The sequence below is a fragment of the Staurois parvus genome, unplaced genomic scaffold (genome assembly GCF_062004578.1).
Source record: "Staurois parvus isolate SC_StPar_1 unplaced genomic scaffold, SC_StPar_1.0 ptg000533l, whole genome shotgun sequence".
In the NCBI taxonomy this organism is placed as follows: domain Eukaryota; kingdom Metazoa; phylum Chordata; class Amphibia; order Anura; family Ranidae; genus Staurois; species Staurois parvus.
This window is the reverse complement of record NW_028318329.1, coordinates 1110265-1129784: the sequence shown is the minus strand read 5'-3', so window position 1 is coordinate 1129784 and position 19520 is coordinate 1110265. Positions and strand designations below refer to the sequence as shown.

Below are 19520 nucleotides of genomic sequence, written 5' to 3'. Positions count from 1 at the left end.
CCATCTATCTTATATAAGGTATTTTGGTCATCCTATCTTTAAATCTATCTTTTTATTTTTGTGTTATTTTTAACTTATTTTACTTTGTTTTAACCTACAACAATTATAGGGTCAAAACAGCAAAATACATACTTGAAAGAAGAAGTGGCACCACACTTACCTTTCCAAAAAAAGGAGATTATTTCTAGATGGCAAAAAAGAAACAATCTGCCCTCCAACCTCCCCTTATAGCTAAGCAAGCATACTCCTTTATTCCCAGATGATAAGAAAAAAAAATCTAGCCTCCAACCTCCCCACATAGCCAGCCAAGCACATTCCTTTATTTCAGGATGATAAAACAAAAATGCCTCTAACCTCTTCTTATAGCCGGCCAAGCACACTCCTTTATTTTCAGATGATAAAACAAAAAAAACAAAAATCCAGCCTCCAACCTTCCCCTATAGCCAGCCAAACACACTCCTTTATTTTGACTTGATAAAACAAAAAAAAATCTGGCCTCCAACCTTCCCTTATAGCTGGCCAAACACACACCTTTGTTTCCAGATGATAGAACCAAAAAGAAATCCAGCCTCCAACCTCCCCTTATAGACGGCCAGCACAGATTTTCAAGACTTTATTTTTCAGATGATACAACAAACAACAAAGACATACAAATATGAATTCTCAAACATATATCTGTTTTCTAATAATATATATCTTAGCTCTATATCCTTTTTTATCTTTAGTACATTTGGATGCATTAGACAGAAGGCTAAGTGATATAAACGAAAATAGATATTTTCTTATCTTAACCTCCTCTATGTAATATCTCTTATCTTACAATATCTTATCTAACTTATATTAGGTAATTTAGTCATCCTATCTATAAATCTATTTTTTTTTACTTTTTTTTTTAACCTACAACAAACTATAAGGTCAAAACAGCAAAATACATATCTGAAAAAAGAAGCAGCACTACACTCAGGGGAGTCCCTAGGGTTGGTGTCACCCGGTGCGGTAACAATTGGTGTCACCCCCCCAGAGGTGGGCAGTCCCTGTCGTGCACACACAGCCTGGCTGGACTCTTCCCCTCCCTGTTTCCCTGATCGCACACCCCGGAGTCTCGGACCGCTAGTTGCAACTTGCAAAATCAGTTAACCCATCCTAACATCCTTCCTAACTGTTTAAGAACTGCAATAAAGCTATATTATTTTTTATTTTAACATTAAACTTACCATTTAAAACTTTCCTTTTCTGGTCTTCAAAGCTGCAAACTTGTCAATCACTTCATCAAAATCAACATCCTTCACCATATGACTTTCAACTGACAATATCGCAAGATCAGAAAGCCTCGACTGTCCCATGGTAGATCGCAAATAGTTCTTTATGAGTTTCAGTTTTGAAAAGCTCCTCTCACATGAAGCTACAGACATACAGATTGTAAGAAATAATTGTAGGCTAAGGGAGAGGATTGGAAGAGACTCTAAAAAGTCCCAGTCAACTATGAATGTCAAAACGTCATACTGACCAGTTTTTGGTTTCTTCGAGGTCAATATCTGCTGCTTTTAAGGTGCCTTCGCAGCCTTGGTATTTCAATCAACAGCTCACCTTTGGATAACTCATCATAGAAAGTAGTCAATTTTGCAAATGGACACCCGCAACTCTTCTTCAGATGCCGACAATAGACTTTTGACTTGAACAGCTTTAAACATATTTTCTACTTCCTTAATGGCCTTTGATCTTGTCTAGAGTTTAGAATGAAAATGATCAGTACACGCAAGCATCGCCCTCTTATTTTCTTCTTGCAGTGTGAGTCCAGCATCTCTTAATTTCTCCCCTTCCATTTTCATCCTGAATCGTAATCTTCTCTCTACTGAAATTCCATATTGGTCAGATTTTAAAAGTGCCTGTTCAATTGCGTGCTGGACTAAGTGACTGCGCTTCTCGTGCTGAAAAAGTCTTAGCACTTAAAACCACAGACAGCAGACAGAAGACCTTGTGCTATACCTCTTGTGTCTAAATTTTCACGAGGATCACATAGAGCTTCAATCGCGGCCACACATTCATCAAACTTATATTTCACTGGTTTAACAGCAGCATGGTGAGCACTCCAGCGTATTATTGATAGTCTTTTCAATGACATTCCAGATTGTTCAATGAAAACATCCCATCGATGAGTAGAAGCAGCAAAGAAGAAAAAAAATTTCACTCAAGAGTACCAAAAAATGTTGCACATGAGGCATTTTAGCAAAAGAGTGTTGACCACACAAGTTAAGCGAATGGTCCATGCACCCATTAAAAATGGCTTTCTTGTTCCTTTTTCTCAGAAGGGTTTGTACACCACCATAGATTCCACACATTGTGGCAGCATTATCATAACATTGAGCTCGACACATCATTATGTCAAGCCCATCACTTTCCAGATTTTTAAGAATGTGAGAACTGAGGTCATCAGCCTTTTGTCCCTTTGGAGGGATAAATCCTAAAAATGCTTCTTTCACTTCAACTTTTCCATTGTGGATTTTCACATACCTGATTACCTTAGACATCTGGTCAGTGTGCGATATGTCAGGTGTGCTGTCGATCATTATTCCAAAATACTTTGCAGACTTTATATCCATGACAAGCATCTCCTTCACATGATTTGCCAGGACACTTATAACCTCATTCGGAGTTCTTGGTGCAAGATAAGATACAGTCGCTGTTGCTTTAAGTGCGCTTTGCTTTAATCTCATTAGGTGCTCGTACAATACTGGATCATATTTAGAAAGCAAATCAACCATCTCAAGAAAGTTTCCTTTATTCAATGAAAGTTCATCTTCCCTGTGGCCACAGAGTGCCAGATTTTGCTTGGCAAGAAATAATATGATATCAATCAACCTGTGCAAAATATCTCTCCACTTTTTCTTCCCCATGTCCATCAAGGCAATATTTTTGGCATTGATTGTTTTGTGCGATTTTAGTCCTGCTGTCAATGTTTTCCATTTCTCAGGGGAACATAGGTGCTCTTCAGATGCCTCGTGCTTATGCACTTTTGGGCTCACTTTCCACCACATGTGAAACCCTGTTACAAACTTGGATGTTGTGTCTGTAATATGAGCAGCAAAGATTCGACAGCAAAAGCAGTATAATTTTTCGCTATCGAGTGAATAAACCATCCACGACCGCAATATTTTCTCGCCATTTGGCATCATCTTATAGAACCATTCTTTTGATAGCTGGCACACATCTCCTTTTGCTTTTGCATCTTGCCTTGTCACAACACTGAAAGGCCTATCTTTGTTCTGAAAACAAGCACTTCCTCTTTTGATGACTGCAATTCTGAAATGATCTGGATTTGGTATATCCCAGAAAGATACGTCAAATAAGATGTTCTATTTTTTCTCCTTATCTTCACTCACCAATACACTTCCATTATTATGGGTAGGGCTACTTTCAGTATTCACTTCAAATTCGTCCACTTGTACTTCTTGTCTTTGTTCTTCTGTTTCTTCCATTTCCTCCACTATTTTCTCTTTTGCAGAATGTAAGCTGTCATCAGATAAAGCAGTTTTATCAATTGTAGACTGGGGAGCAGTGTCTGTTGATGTACCCTGGCCAGCCTGGCGGCCATCATCCGATCTCCTGACAAAAAAACATATTAATAAATTTGTAAATAAATGAAAAAACACACCACTGTCACCACACAATAATACCAGTGGTCACGTCACGTCGCACGTGCTTGTTCGAGGACGAAAATTCTGGCTTCAGTGAAGCTGATTGGCTCCGACTCCGAGCCTCCAAGGCTCCGACTCCTATTACATGTGTAGTTCGAAACTGCTAGTTCCTTCCTGCTCCTTAATCCCGGCAGCGGCAAATTCGCTTATTATTTGTTTGAAACGAATTTGGTGCCACTGCCTTGCAAAAGCTTGTGGAGAGGGACCAAATATAATTTCTGCTAATTTTTTAATGTTGGTGTCAGTAACACCATGTCACCCAGTGCGATTGGTGTCACCCAGTTCGCACCTCCCGCACCCACCCAGGGACGACACTGACTACACTTACTTTTCCAATACAAGGAAATAATTTCTAGATGGTAAAAAAGAAAACATATGGCCTCCAACCTCCCCTTATAGCTGGACCAAGCACACTCCTCTATTTCCTGATGTTAAAAATATCCGGCCTCCAACCTTCCTTTATAGCTAGCCAAGCACGCACCTTTTTTTCTGGATGGTAAAACAAAAAACAAAAATAACTTACTACAACATATCTTATACTTTCTATCTTATCAATCTATCTTATACTTACTGTATATAAGTTATGTATTCATCTATTTATCGTATCTTATATTATCTTACCTTATCGTATCTTACACTAGAAATTCTATCCTATCTTATCACTTCTGTCTTATCCTTTTATCCTATCCAGTTATCGTATCTACCTTATCTTGTCTTTAAAACTTTTTTTTGTTTGTTATTTAATTATTTTTAAAGCTATCTTATTAGTGTACCTTTCCTATTTTATTTTTATATACATAAATTACATACATTACCTGTTCTAATCTACCTTATCTTACCTTACAATATAACTTCTATCTTATCTTATGTTATAGTATACCATCTATTTTATCTTATCTTTAAATCTATTTATTTTTAATTAATATTTTTTTTTTAGCTATCTTACTAGAATATCTATCTTATTTTATTTCTAGATACATACATATTTACCAACATACTTACCTACAAAACTCTACACACTTACCTTTTTTGATGAATGGGGGTGCCACTTTGTTACTCGAGGTCATCCAAGTTGATGTCCCTGAAGAAAGGATGACCTCTAATATCTCCACTCATCCTCAGACGTTGATGAGGTTTTTCAATCAGGAGCTGAAAAAGTAGAAAAGAAAGGTATAAACTCTCTACTCAGTCATTTGTAACTCTGATTTTCTATCTTGCTATTAGACTTTACACTGACCTCTTACAGTACATTTGCCCTCACTCCCTGTCCCTGAGATGTCCATAAAAGAAATGGGGATTGCTTTTACTGGGACAGGAAAGCACAGACCACAATTGGAGCATTGTCAGAAGTTTTAACGCTTTTACATGCTACTACAAAAATGTGGAGGGTTTTCCTGTGTTCTTGTTGCAAAGATTTCCCCTTGCGTCCAGTTCTGACAACAAACTTACACCCAGACTCATTATGACCCAAACACTAACCTACTGTTAGCACTTAAATTAACCTATACACTGAAGACTTTTGCACTAATAAAACATTAAGTTTGAGGAATTCCTAACTTTTAATCTAAACCTCTAGGTTTTCCCAATCACTTTATTATCACTGAGAATAAAACGTTAGTTACCCTAAATCTAGCACCTAATCCGATCCCTCCCCCTAACATGAGCCAGCGTTGAGAGCAGAACATTTTTTTTTCGGGTCGGCGATGGTGGCAGGCATAATGGTTTATGTTGGATATACTTTGGGGGACTTTTTTAAATGTTAATTTTTGTTTTTATTAACCACTTGAGCTCCAGAGGATTTACCCCCCTTAATGACCAGGCCTCTTTTTGCTACTCGGCGTTGCACTAATTCAACTGATAATTGCGCAGTCATGCAATGCTGCACCCAAACGAAATTTACATCCTTTTTTTCACACAAATAGAGCTTTCGGTGTAATTTGATCACCTGTGCGCTTTTTATTTTTCACGCTATAAACAAAAAAAGGCCAAAAATTTTGAAGAAAAACAATATTTTTTATTTCAGCTATAAAAAATATATAGTAAACTCAAAAATGGTTATAAATTTAGGCCAAAATGTATTCTGCTACATGTTTTTGGTAAAAAAAATCCAAATAAGTGTATATTGATTGCTTTGTGTGAAAGTTATAGCATCTACAAACTATGGTATAGATACTGCAAATTACGCCATTTTTCTGCTATACAGCGCTACGCTAGTTTAACGGACAATTGCGCAGTCATGCAATACGGTACATAAATAAAACTGACATCCTTTTTTTCCAAATTGAGCTTTCTTTCAGTGGTATTTGATTGCCTGTGCGGTTTTTATTTTTTGCGCTATAAAAAAAAAGGCTGACAATTTTGAGGAAAAAAACAATATTTTGGACTTTTTGCTATAAAACATGTCCAGTAAAAAAAAATGCAAAAATCAAATTTAGTCATAAATTTCTGCCAAAATGCATTCTGCGACATGTCTTTGCTAAAAAAAAAAAACAATAAGTGTAAATTAATTGGTTTACGTGAAAGTTATAGCGTTTACAAATTGCGGGAAAGATACTGGGATTTTTAGGGTTTTTTTTATACTAATAATGGCGGCGATCAGCGAATTATGGTGGCGATCAGGGACTGCGGGACTGCGGCGAACATTCTGACATTGGGGGGTACTGACTTGGGGTCACTGACATCCCCAAAAACACTAATACAGTGATCAGTGCAAAAAAAAAAACACTGACACTGTACTAATGGCAATTGGGAGGAAGGGGTTAACTTTATTTTGCAGGGAAGGGTGATCTGAGTGAGGGGAGTGTTTTACTAGGGGGCGGGGGTGTGTACTGAACGGGACAAGGCTGATCGAGAAAGAGAAACTGTTCTTTCTCGATCAGCTCATCCTCGAGCTGACAGGGAAGTGACAGACAGCACAGCTACTGCACCTGTGCTGTATGTCACTGTTTGCCGCCGATCGCCGGGAAACAGCCGCTAAGGACCGGCTGTGACCCGGCGACTCAGATCTGCGGCAGTGATCAGCGGGACAGATAGGGCGGCGGTGCGCCTCATGCGCGCCCCCTATTTGTTTACAAAACACACGTTTTAAAATGTGGTTTTGCCTGCGAGTGCCGCCCTGCCGCCGTATATCTACAGTGGCTGGGCGGCAAGTGGTTAAAGAACTTGTCAAAGACTGTCTCCTCTCATTTGTACACATGGGGAGGTGGGATCTGGGGGTCCCGTTGTTAAAGGGGGCTTCCAGAGTCCGATAGGCCCCCCACCCGGAGACCCCCTCAATCATCAGCCAGGATTGTGGGGAAGAGGCCCTTGCCCCCATCATGGGGACAAGGTGCTTTGGAGTGGAGCTTAAAGCACCCCCCCATGTTGAAGGCATGTGGCCTGGTATGATTCAGGAGGGGGGTCACTTGCTTGTCCTCCCCCCTTTCCTGACCTGCCAGGCTACAGGCTTGGATAAAGCTGACAGCTGAATCAATAAAGAATGTTTCACTCGTAAAATACCGCATGACGTAATAATATAACTCATGCAGTATTTTAGAAGCTGACTGGTAACTTACCGCATACTCAGATGTGGTAAGATACCGCTCAGTAAATTGTCCATGTTCAAAGTTTGCGGTCAAGCTTTCAGTAGGTTTGAATGTTCAACCGCAAACCGAACAGGGGGTTGTTCAGCCCATCACTAGTGGTGTATTGGTATCTGTTGACTAAAATTAACAAAAGTAAATTATATACCTTTCTAATGAGCACCTCCAAATGAGGATCCAATCCAAAACTTGGCAACGCAGAGGACTGGAGCCAGAAGGGCGATTCACCAGTTGCAATGGCAAACAACGTCATTCTGAAGGCAAACCAATCCACAGCTTTATTGTAGGGCTTCCCAAAAGAGATCTGTCAAGAATAGAGGGGTAAGACCTGTAAGGTGCCATATTACACAAGTTATCACAGCAGGCAACAAAAACAACATGGTAATGATCTATAGATGTGATCAAATCTCTTAGAAAGCCTGTTTTTTCTGAATGTTACAGTTATGGCTTGTTTATAGTTGTGGTTGAGATGGCTGGAAAAATAAGAATAACATAAAAGTCATTTTAACATATATTTTTACATATATTTGAAAATGCATTCCAAAAATGTAGATTTTAATTTTTAAAGACATACAGTATATTTGAAATGTATTTTCAAAAATAGTTCACATATATTTTGTAATAAAAACACATTTCAACAGGCACTGTATATACAGTCTATATATATATATATATATATATATATATAATGTATTTTATTTTTTTTTATATAAAGAATATGGCCAAAATTGTAGTATTTCAAATACAATATATGGCAATATATTTGGAAAGAATATTTAAAAAATATATTTCAAATATATTTTTCTTCCATGTGGGATACCAAGTGGATCTAACATGTCTTACCTCTGGGGCTGCATATCCTATGGTCCCTGCAATACCTTCTCCATGGTCTGATGCTTCTCTGAAGTCAGCAATCCTTATGTGGTCATCTTCACTGATCAATATGTTCTTCAGCTTTATATCCCTATAGATAGAAATGCATTATCTTTAATATCTGTATTCACACCAAGGCAGTTCTTTGAGATACACTAAAGCAAGTGTGTTGATGTGCATTATGTTGCAGGTTGAAGTGCATTACAAAAATGCATATACGTCACAACAGACCATATATTTGAATAGGCAGCCAATACACCAGAACAGACCTTAAATTGGACATGCCCCATGTGTTTCGACAGAGAACAGCAATGTATGGTAGTACGCTACCCCACATTGTGGTGCTCTGCAATGCTTTGGTGTTAGAGGTGCATTGCCTTGAACATTAATTGGTAATTCGGTAATATGTGTATGTTTCTTTACCATGAATTTCATGTCCAATTCTCACATTTTTTAGGCTGAGTTCATGCAGTTATGCGTACAGTAACACACTTTATGCCATAAATTAACATGCATCGTATTAAGGCAGCCTATTCATTTCAATGGGCTGCCTAACACATTAAAATGTATTAAAAAAAAGATGTTTGTAACATAGCACATGTGGTATGCTGCAATACGCTGCAGTACACCAACATGCATAGTGCACATTTCTACTTTTTGCAGTAACATGCGCATTCCAGCTTGTTGACATGGTGACACATAAGTAAATATAACTAATTTGGCTAAAAACAATTCAATTTTTTTTCAGACAATGTTTTAGAACCACAGCATTTAAAATTCACTTTCTAGCGGGAGGACCTACGGTACTGGATTGGATATAAATGTAACTCATTGTTTAGGTGGTCTTCACACTAAAATTGCTGGTAAAACTTGTTGATTAAAGCCTAACACTATGTTTAATCTCAGTTTTAAATATTTTGTTTGGGCCAAGCTGGCCAAAATGAACTCTTTACTGCACTTACCGGTGCACTTGCTGGATGGCTATATTACCTGTTTGTAGGCTCAGGTACATACAGTATACAGTTCTGTGTTCTGTCAATGGAATGAGAACTTCCCTTCCCACTCCCGGAACAAAATCGAGTTGGCCTGAACTCTGCTCAGCCATTAACAGGAAGCTTTGTATTCTATGAATGAACACAAAGCTTCTTGTGATTAGCTGAGGTGGATATCATGAAATCATCCTCCTGCCCCTTTGCCTCAGCCAATTAGAGACAATTTTGTAAATTCATAAAATACAAAGTTTCTCATGAATGACAGAGCAGCACTCAGATTGACTCTATTTTGTTCCATGAGTGGGATGGGAAGTTCTTGTTCCAATTCCAGAACACAGCACTGTATACCGCCTATAGCTGATGCTATGTACAGTTAACACAGAACGCCCAGCAAGCACACCTGCTGCAGTGCAGGAAAAAGTTCATTTGGGTCAGCTTGTCCCCATGGTACATTAAACATGGAGTTAGGCTTTAAACAGATCAAATTTAAAGTAAGACTTATTTGTTTCCAGCACTAGTATTTAAAAAATCTACTTACCGCTGGATGAAGCCTTTTTTGTGGAGTTGCTGACTTCTGCCGTGTAGGATCTATTGAAGGAGGAACAAAAAATTAGCTGTGTTGTAACATAGAAGAGAATTTTTTTTCATGTATATTTCCAGATATACCTTTAGTGCTACTAGTCCATATTCAGAACCAATTTCAAAGCTGCTCTATTCAAAAACACACAGGGCGCTGAAGAGGTATTTTGCATTTTATAAAAAAGATCATAGAGCATCTGAGAATTATTCCTAATTGTAATTGCAGGGTTGGTTTGGCTGGTTATTGTTTTGTTAACTGTCTGTGTAGCTCTAAACTACCCCTTGTCAGATAATCACAGATAATTTACAGAAACTATAAAAAATATGAACTATAGCTTGATATAGTTCTGTGGTTGGTATAATGTATCTTAATTTTTGTGGATAAATAGCTTCTGCAATAAACAGCATACCAGATAGAAGGGACATAATAGCTGTACATTCATTTCGTTATTGTACAAACTTTTTCTGTCCTTTTTCACCAATCCATAAGGTCAGGGCTCTGTGGCTTACGTATGTATTTGCAAATGTGTGCTAACTAAACCCCTGTTTTTAAACGCATGTTCTTAGACAGGTTAATTTGGTTTTTGATAGTTGGCTAACTGGCTGGCAGTTTGAACTGGCTTTCTTATCCCCCTCTTTTGATAAGTTATACTTATCCATGTTCCTTGCCGACAATAGCCATTATTAGACTGGGGTAGGCTGGCAAGTTGAACTGGATAGTCCTATTTTTTACTTTGTGACGCCTTCCATGTTCACTGTTTAAAAAGCCAGTTATTTACCTGGGTAGGTGACCAGTTTTTTCTTTTTTTTTTTTTTTCTTTGCAGGGAACCAGTCATTACTGCTTGAACCTTTTGTTTCACATCAATCATTCTGTACTGAATGGGGGAAAGTTGTACTTTTGTTTTTCTGCCCTTTTTATTCTGTAATCGTCTAGGTTATACATTAATTTATGAATAGAAACTAGACGTCTCTTTTTATCATTTAAAGTGATATTAAAGGCTATTTTTTTCTAGTTAAAATATGGGTATGGATATGGGTATGGCTTATGGCTCACATTGCTCTCATTGTCTACTGTGAGACCAGGAAGAGGGAGCAGTGGTACAGCAGACGGGACAGCACTGGATTGGTGAAGAAGCCAGGTGTATGGGGAGGGGCACAACAAGTAGTGGGATGTTTTTTACCTTAACGATGGGAATGCATTAAGGTAAAAAAAAAGGTTTTAACTTTAGAACCAATTCAACAAGGGATAAATAGAAGTTAGAGCTGTTTTTAACTTTCTGCCAAAATACAAAATGTGCCATTAATTGGAAGCAATGGTCAATTCTGCGATTGCCGCTTTCATCTCCTCTGATCACTTTGCAAGCAGAACATTTATGGTACAGCAGTTAGTTGCTAACTGCTAAACAGAGTGAGTGAAGTGTTGGCTCAGTTTAGCACTAGGTATGTATTCCACTAGGGGCAGACAATGGTCGGGGTGAGGGGAGCGGATGCTGATTGATCATGTAGGACACCACCACGTCATGAATGATCCTTCAGCAGAGGAAGATACGGGCTGTCTGGGGCCAGTGTAGCAACTGAGCTGCCTTTACTTCCAGTGTTCCTCTCAGAGTCAGTCCCTTACTGCAAGCAGGCTGGTGGCTGCTGATCACTTTGGAGTTTTGTAACTCTGTCTAATTTTTCTTTTCCCCTGTCTGATTGGTTAGTACAGTTAATTTATATCTGGTTAATATATAATTTGCCGTTAATATTGGTGCTGCTGGCATCTCATGGCACTTTTTTTGCAAATGAAAAGAAATTTAGCAGTTTCATGTTTTGTTGATTTAATATTTTCTAATGTTTTTTTTACAAATTTTAGTTTTTTTCATTTTGGGGGGGGGGGGTGCAAGTAGCTGGTCTTGCCTAAGGTGCAAAATAGTCTAGCACTAGAACTGCCAACTTATCATAATGTTTGATTCAAACTAAAAGGGGCCTCTTTTTTTCTGACTTGATTTTCCAAATTTACACATAGTACATTTTTGCTGCAAAAAAACTTTTCAGGTTGCCAAAAAAATAAGGTTTGACAGGAGGGTTCTATAACTTTCCGGTTAGCATATCCTTGAAACAGGGGGCTTCCCTAAACAAAACTTGGGGACTACCTGGCAACAAGAGCAATAGTACCTTGTCATCTTTTAAGAATAGGCCAATGTTTCCTAATAATCACTTTAACCTCTTTTTGCTGCTTGGAGAGTTGTAAAGATGTAATAGAAGAGTAGCCAAATTTTCCCACATTATGAACCCTGTGTGCCTGATCCTGTGATCCAGACTTTTTATCCATAAAATAAATATAGATGATTATTTTAGAACAATCTATTTAAAAACTTTGGCTTACTGTATATGTGGGAATCACAACTGAAAAATTACGCCGAGAGCTGTGCGCTTGCTTCTCTGTGTTAAGAACCCACCAGGCCCTAAAACATAACTTTTATTATAACTTCATAAAATACATCAACAAAGATTGGCAAAAAGAAAACTTTTTAGCTCCTACAGGTATGTGTGGGTGTTGAGAATATGATAGGTAAGACAAGACTACTCAGGCTAAAGCTCCGAGTAAGAACATATATATAACTGTCCACATCATGTGAATCAAACTAGCAGTGCTTGTCTCTCCTCTCCTCAAATATAAACTGTTCCCTGCAAGTCCTGAGAAAATGTAACACAAAAAAAACATCCTTAACCCCACCAATTCAACATGTTTTTCCCTGAAAAAGGCTTTATCAGGAATGAGGTGTCAGTAAATTAAATATGTATATAAATGTGCTCAAAAAAAAAAAAAAAAGAATGCTATTCTATTTGTTTTTGTTTTAGCACATTTATTGATGGTGAATTAGTGGGATTAAGGGTTTTTTTTGTGCTGCATTTTTTCAGGACTTGCAGGGAACAGCTTATATTTGAGGAGGGGAGAGACAAGTACTGCCAGGTTGATTAACATGAGGTGGACATCTCTGTATATGTGCTTGCTTGGAGCCTTCAGCCTGGGAAATCTTGTCTCCGCTAATGTTACATGTACCTGTTTGCCAATCTTCATTGATGTATTTTATGAAGTTATTATAAAGGTTATGTTTTAGGGCCCAGTGGGTTCTGTGAGCAGTTTTTCTCCAAGTTTTGCAGCCACTGCAATATCCCTATTCTAATCCTTCACCTTAAAGCCTTATCTAGAAATCTTTGTTTCAGCAACCCAACTCATTCTCAAAAATCAGTGATCTTTGTACATTTGCATCTAATGCAAATAAATTGGTCTTTCATCAGAGCTGTTTTGGACTATTTGAACTGTAATAAGGACATTCAATGGCGCTTTGATTTTCAGTATTTGTTATGTAATTATCTTAAGTGACCATTAGATAGCTGTTTGGCTACAACCATCTAATGGTGTTTATATTTGCACCATTTTATATTTTTTATGTATGCACATTCCTATTTTTTATGTTTTGATTTGGTTTGCTCCATATGTGACTAATAGAGTGGGCTATCCGTGTCAATTGTGGTTTAGCATTGATTGTGTCTTTAATATACCCCTTTCTGACCATTGGAGGAAGTTTGACAGCAAACATTCTATTTCCATATGCCTTGTTCTTTTATACTTATTTTTGTCATTAGATGGTAGTATACTGGATGTGCTATGGGGCGGGTCTGCCCAATAGCATTGCTAAGGAGCAATGTGAGAGCAGTTTCCAGAGCCCCATGAGGACATCCTATTGGGACAAACTGCATAGGGATAAGCTTCTGGATGCTGATGTCATCACACATGCCACAAATCACACAAGTAGTGGCCGTTTTGAATACTCTGCACTCTCGGAAGTGCTTTATATGCTGGTTTAAGAATAAAGAAAGCCTTTGGTAATCTGTACAACTGGATTTCTTGGCATTTGAAGACAGATGAGGTGGTTGCTGTCCATTTGTGTATCTTGTATGGGTATTGAACCTTACTTATCATACGTACTGACCTCTAGGCTTCAAGGTCCAATGTTCGGTTAAGCCTTAAATTTAAGCGTGGTGGCAGTGTTCCATTTTGATTTTCATGGACGTCTCACTTATAGAAATTCAATTGAAGTAGAATCGGTACAGTTGCACCTCCCTCATAATTTCCCTTTGAATACCATGATGGGAAATTCTTTCTCATTGTAGAGGAGTCTTATTATCATCGTTGCACTTTTTACACTTACTATGTTTGAGTACTTTTTTTTATCAGTCTTGCGGTTTTCTTGTGTATTAAAGCGGTATAAACCCAAAAGACTAGATCACCAGGTGAAAACAGAAAGGAAACAAATACATTCAGCTTCCACATCTAATAATTGATAAGCTTCAATATAGTATATTTTTGTTTGTTGGTTTAATACCGCTTTAGGTTTAGATGTGCGTCAGACTTTACTGCCTCTCTGAAAAAACAGCTGTGGTGCATTTTCAGCTGACTGCTGTCATCTCCTGATGTCTGTTTTCTTTGGAATTTTTTCCACCAAATACTGATATTGCATTGTGAGACCACACCGCAATTGCGAGCCAAATGCTTGGCTTGCGGTTGCAGAGTGGTCCTATTCACTTACATGGGAGAGTTTGATAGGCAGTGCTGCATGTAAAACTTAGCATGCCATGTTAAAATTGCCGCACGGATGCGACAATGTGTACTCACCTGACATATCAACTCCTCACTGCCTCTGAAGAGCAATGCACAACAGATGCTTTTTCAGAGAGGCACTAAAGTCTGATGCACATCTAACCTTAAAGTGGTAGGTAAGATCGGGAAGGAATTTTTTCCCCTGCAGGAGCAAATAGGATGAAATAGATGGACTTTTGTCTTTTTTCAGCCAGACTAACTATGTAACCTCTCCAAGGACCCAGCGCCACCCTCACCCAAGCTGGTTGATCACCGGTCTACAGGTCCCCGGCATATTTAGCGTGGTAAGCTGGCTGTGACTCCTTGCTGCTTCACAGCTGGCTTCCCACTGCACATGCACAAGCCAAACTGTGCTTTGTGAATGGTCTTGCAGCCTTCTGGAACATGTGACATGTACCAGAAAGCTGCAGGCGAAGATAGGGGGGCTGAACTTCCGCTCGGATCACATTTTGCTCCCCCAAAAAAATATTATGTGCCAAATATGAAAGAGGAAGGGGGAGAAATACATAAAGTGGAACTTCGCCTTTAGGGTGAAGTTCCGCTTTAACTTAATCTTTCATGAGCAGAACATGAAGGCTGTCACTGCTGACCTTCTTCTGAAAATGTTTGTTGTCTGCTTACTGGGTCCTCTCACTGGCTTCATTTCTTTCATAGACCTGAAATCAGTATGGAGATCAAAAATTTCAGAGCAAAGTCAGAACCCCTCATATCCATTTTGTGGATTAGTGACTCTAAGGGTTCTGTTTTTACAAAAATAAAGTCAATTGATTGATAAAAAATGCCACAAGCATTTACAGAGCCATCATGAAAAATGTCTATTTTGCCTAATGTTTTTTTTTCTGATTGTTGGCTTCATTTAGTGGCCATAATTTGACATTTTCCTAAATTTGAGGTGTTTCAGGAAAATACCACAATATAGCCACTAGATGGATCTGACAATCATAGAAAGTAACTGTATTAGACAAACTATGGGGATTATTTGTGATGGCTGTGCAATAAGTGAATTATTACTCCAGTCTCAGCTCCCTTAATCTTCTTTGCCATCTCTCCTGTTTCCCTGCATTAGGGTCCCTCCTCTGTCTTCCAAAATGTCTCACGAGGATATTGATGATGGGGGACATAGGACTGAGAAGCAGCAGGGGGGCACTTCCCTAATGACCAGCAACAAGGGAACACACACCACTTACCAGCAGTAATAAGGGTGTCCACACCACTAATCCGAAGTAAGAGGGCACACAGTGAACAATGTTTTATACTTGTCATTCAGACATAATCAAAATCTCCCAGTATATTTAGTAGACTAAACAGGAGAAAATAAGATTAATTTATTCAAAATCCGGCCATAGATGGATCAAAATTTGTCCGGTTTAGCAGGGAGTGGTCGAATTTTGATCCAACTATGGGCATGTTGGTTGTACTGAAGTTGATCCACTGATCAATTTCAGTACAATCAGCCTGTTGGCTTTCTTTTCATTTTATCACTGCCAGCGGTATTTATTGTATTCTGATGGCTGAGAAACCTCCTACTGTCAGAATCCAAAAGTTTCACGTAGAGATTCCCCCATCAACACTGAGTGTATTGATGTGAGAATCAAGTGATTTTCTTCAACTCAGAGTTGTGGGAAAGAAAATTGCTTAATGTATCACCTGCTTTGGAGATTCTATACACTTTAACATGTAGTCACAAGTTTTTAGGTTACACACATCTGTGGGTGGGGAAAGTGTGCAAAATTGCACATGTTCATGACCCACAGAGCAACACACTGCTCTTTAGCAGACACATAGGGGTTTCAATCATTCTTAATGGCACTCCCAGTGCCTGGGAAACTGCAGTGCATTTCCACACACTCTAAACCACATGGTGCCGCAGCACCATGCAATTCAGTGTGGTGTCATTTTTTTTAAAGGGTCGGAAACTTTTTCCCTGTATTTCTGTGGGTAGAGTAGCCAATTGAAATGAGCTGCCTACAAGCAGAACACAAATGCACACAGATTTGAACAGAGCCTTACTTTTATAAAATTCCAACTTGATGGACTTGATTCTCAAATAATAGAAAAATCGTAACATTCAGTATGGCCCTGTCATCACCTGACATTCTGCAAATTAGAAAGAAAAGACAAAAAGCCTTTTGTGAATATTCTAAAGGCATTTATTTGCTTGCTCAGTTGTTCAACAACTGAATTTCTGCTACAGACCCTGTTTTTGTCGCGATGTTGCCTTTGAACAAGCCAAGGTCTTTGTGTCAATGTGTTGCTCAACCTTCAGTCACAGACCCATTTCTTGCTGCAGATTTTTTTTTCAGGAACTTATTCAGCACTGTCAATTTATGCAGTGCTTTACATATATATTGTAAATTCCCATCAGTCCCTGCTTACAAGGAGCTTACAATCTAATGTCCATAACTCACAGTCATACATATTAGATTTCTGCAAACAACATGTTTCCTTGTCTGATAACTACTGATGCATCATCCAGGAGCATTCACAATCTTCACACCTGAACGTCGTCATTCAAGGTTGAAGCCTTTATAAATCTAATTTTCAGTACAGGAAGTTTTCAGGGAAGAACACAAAGAAATGACATTTTAAAATTACAATGAACATGCTGAAATGTGTCACAAGTGTTATTTTTATACACACACAATGTGTGTATATAAATTAATAAATGTTATATATACAGTGCTCAGCATAAAAGAGTACACCCCAACAGATTTGTCAGAAAACCTTTACTGTCAATATTTTCTATGGGACACTATACTACAAAATACTTCCACAAATGCCGGCCATTGATTGCAAACAAGATTTGTTCATTTGCACACACAAAAAAGTATTTTTCCTAACAAATTAATTCAAGACTATGTTGCAAAAATTAATACACCCCAATGAAAGTCTTAGGAGCAAAGCTAATATTTAGACAACAAAATCCTAATTAACAAGAATTCAACTACAGGTGAATCTAATTACTCATTAGACAGATGTCCAGCAGACAGCTGATTATAAAAGGGTGTTACTTAAAAAAGAAAACCCCTTCTGATTTCATGCTGTCAGCAATGGCACCACATGGAAGAGAAAGGTCACAAGGCTAGAGAAAGAAAATAATTTCTTTACACAAAAAAGGTGAAAGCTACAAGAAGATCAGAAAAGCTTTACTTATTAGTCAGAATACTGTAGAAAAAGGGATACAAAAATTTAACAAAGATGGAATTGCAACCATCTCACAGAGACATCCAGGCAGCCCATGGAAGTGAATAACTCAACGGGAGCATCTTCTGATGCGAATGGTTGAAGAAAATTGCCATGCAAGTTCATTGCAGTTAGCCAAAGAAGTAGAAAACCAAACTGGGGTGATTGTTTCCTGTGACACAATATGGTGTACACTGCAGAGGAATGGTATGCACAAAAAAGTGATGAAACCAAGATAAATGTTTTTTGGAACTGATGGCTTCAAAACTGTATGGTGTTGCAAAGATGAAGAGTAAAATAAAAAAGCAGTGAAATACAGTGAAACATGATGGAGGCAGTGTCTTTCTTTGGAGCTGGATTAGCGTTGCTGGTGTTGGGGAGCTGCATTTCATTGATGGTGTCATGAATTCACAGATGTACTGCTCTATATCGAAAGAGAAGATGCTACCATCATTCTGTGCCCTTGGTCATCGTGCACTTTTCCAACATGACAATGATCCAAAACACACATCTAAGGCCAATGTTGCATTTCTGAAAAAGAACAGGGTGAAAGTGATTCAATGGCCAAGTATGTCTCCTGATCTGAACCCAATCCAACACCTATGGGGAATTCTGAAGAGACAAGTTGAGCATCACTCTCCACCCAGCATCCAGGCTCTAAAAGAGATAGTCTTGAAGAATGGAAAGTGATAGATGTTGCAGTATGTCACCAACTTGTTCATTACATGCCTAGAAGACTTGAGGCTGTCCTTACAAATCATGGAGGTCATACAAAATGCTAGATGTAGTAGTTTTTGTTGTGGGGTTTTCATTTTTTCATGAACTAATTTGAGTAAAACTGAAGATTTTGTAATCTAAGTAATATTATTAACCTTACTTTCATGTAATGATCTAAACAAAATGTTCTTATAGTTTTGTCAAAATTTTGGAAATTGTTCTTGTGTTCATCTTACTTTTCAAAAGGGGTGTACTCATTTATGCTGAGCACTGTACATACTGTATATTCTGCAGTTGTTTCTGTTTAGTTTTTTATTTTTTATATCAATATATATTCACAAAGTATGGCAAAGTAATTTCCAAACAAAATAAAGACTTTTTTTTAATTAATTTTATCTATGAAGTTTAAAAAAAAATGTAAGCTACAAAACTGAACAAAGAAATTAACAAGAATGTAAAACAATTAGCATGACCATTTAAAAAAATGGGTAAAAAAACTGTTGAGAACAGGGAGAAGAAATATTTTTTAATAGGGCTAAATATGTAAAACTTTTATTCAAAGAATGGCAGAAGGTAACATTTTTTTGGATAAAGTGTGTACAAACAAAACCCTCTGTTTTTAATGCAAACTGGACAGTTGGACGAATAGGGTGCAGGGACGCGTAGGATGCCTATGTTGCCATTGTTCTCTTTTGGGGCATCATGTGTGTCCCTGCGCCTTGAAGGAGGAGTGAGGGAGAATGTCACCAGCACACCGAGGATCACCAATATGGGTCCAAAAGTTTTAATGAACGATCACATAGTTACAGCAAGGCAATGTTTCGGAGTCTCGCAGGACCCCTTCATCAGGCATGTGACGAAGGAGGAGTGGGCTACCTCCAGGCACGCTTGCCCCTAATTTATCCATTCTTGTCTGTGCTCCTACTATGGAGGCTCTGGAAATTTAGAATTAGGACCACAATATACAGTATACAGAGGTCCCTTGGCATGGGTGCTGTGGCTTACACATTTATTTCCAAATGTGTGCAAACAGAACCCTCTGTTTGTAACACAAACTGTTAGACAGGGCTAACTTGGTTGTTTTGCAGGCTGGTCGGCAAGTGAACTAGTAATAAGTTGTTGGTAAGGCAAGGTACAGATGGAAGGTTAGAACTACTCTGTCTGTGCAACACTGGGTTTAATAACATGTTAAAATCCCCCATACAGAGTATAAAGGTTGTGGGAAACTCGCTTCAAAGTGGTAGAGCTTTT

At 38.3% G+C, this 19520-nt stretch overlaps 1 protein-coding gene across 1 annotated transcript in view; it reads right to left on the bottom strand.

Annotated features, from left to right (window-relative positions):
* Positions 1 to 1147: 1147 nt before the first annotated feature.
* LOC149451551 (uncharacterized) overlaps positions 1148 to 19520 on the bottom strand; it is a 60874-nt gene continuing 42501 nt past the window's right edge. Inside the window, exons 2-6 of the mRNA XM_089690556.1 lie at positions 8120 to 8240; positions 4753 to 4844; positions 3447 to 3603; positions 2272 to 3353; positions 1148 to 1437 (exon numbers count right to left, since the gene is read on the bottom strand). Coding sequence (XP_089546682.1) covers positions 1218 to 1437; positions 2272 to 3353; positions 3447 to 3603; positions 4753 to 4844; positions 8120 to 8240 — 1672 coding nt within the window. The 3' untranslated portion in view covers positions 1148 to 1217. The remainder of the gene's footprint in view (positions 1438 to 2271; positions 3354 to 3446; positions 3604 to 4752; positions 4845 to 8119; positions 8241 to 19520) is intronic.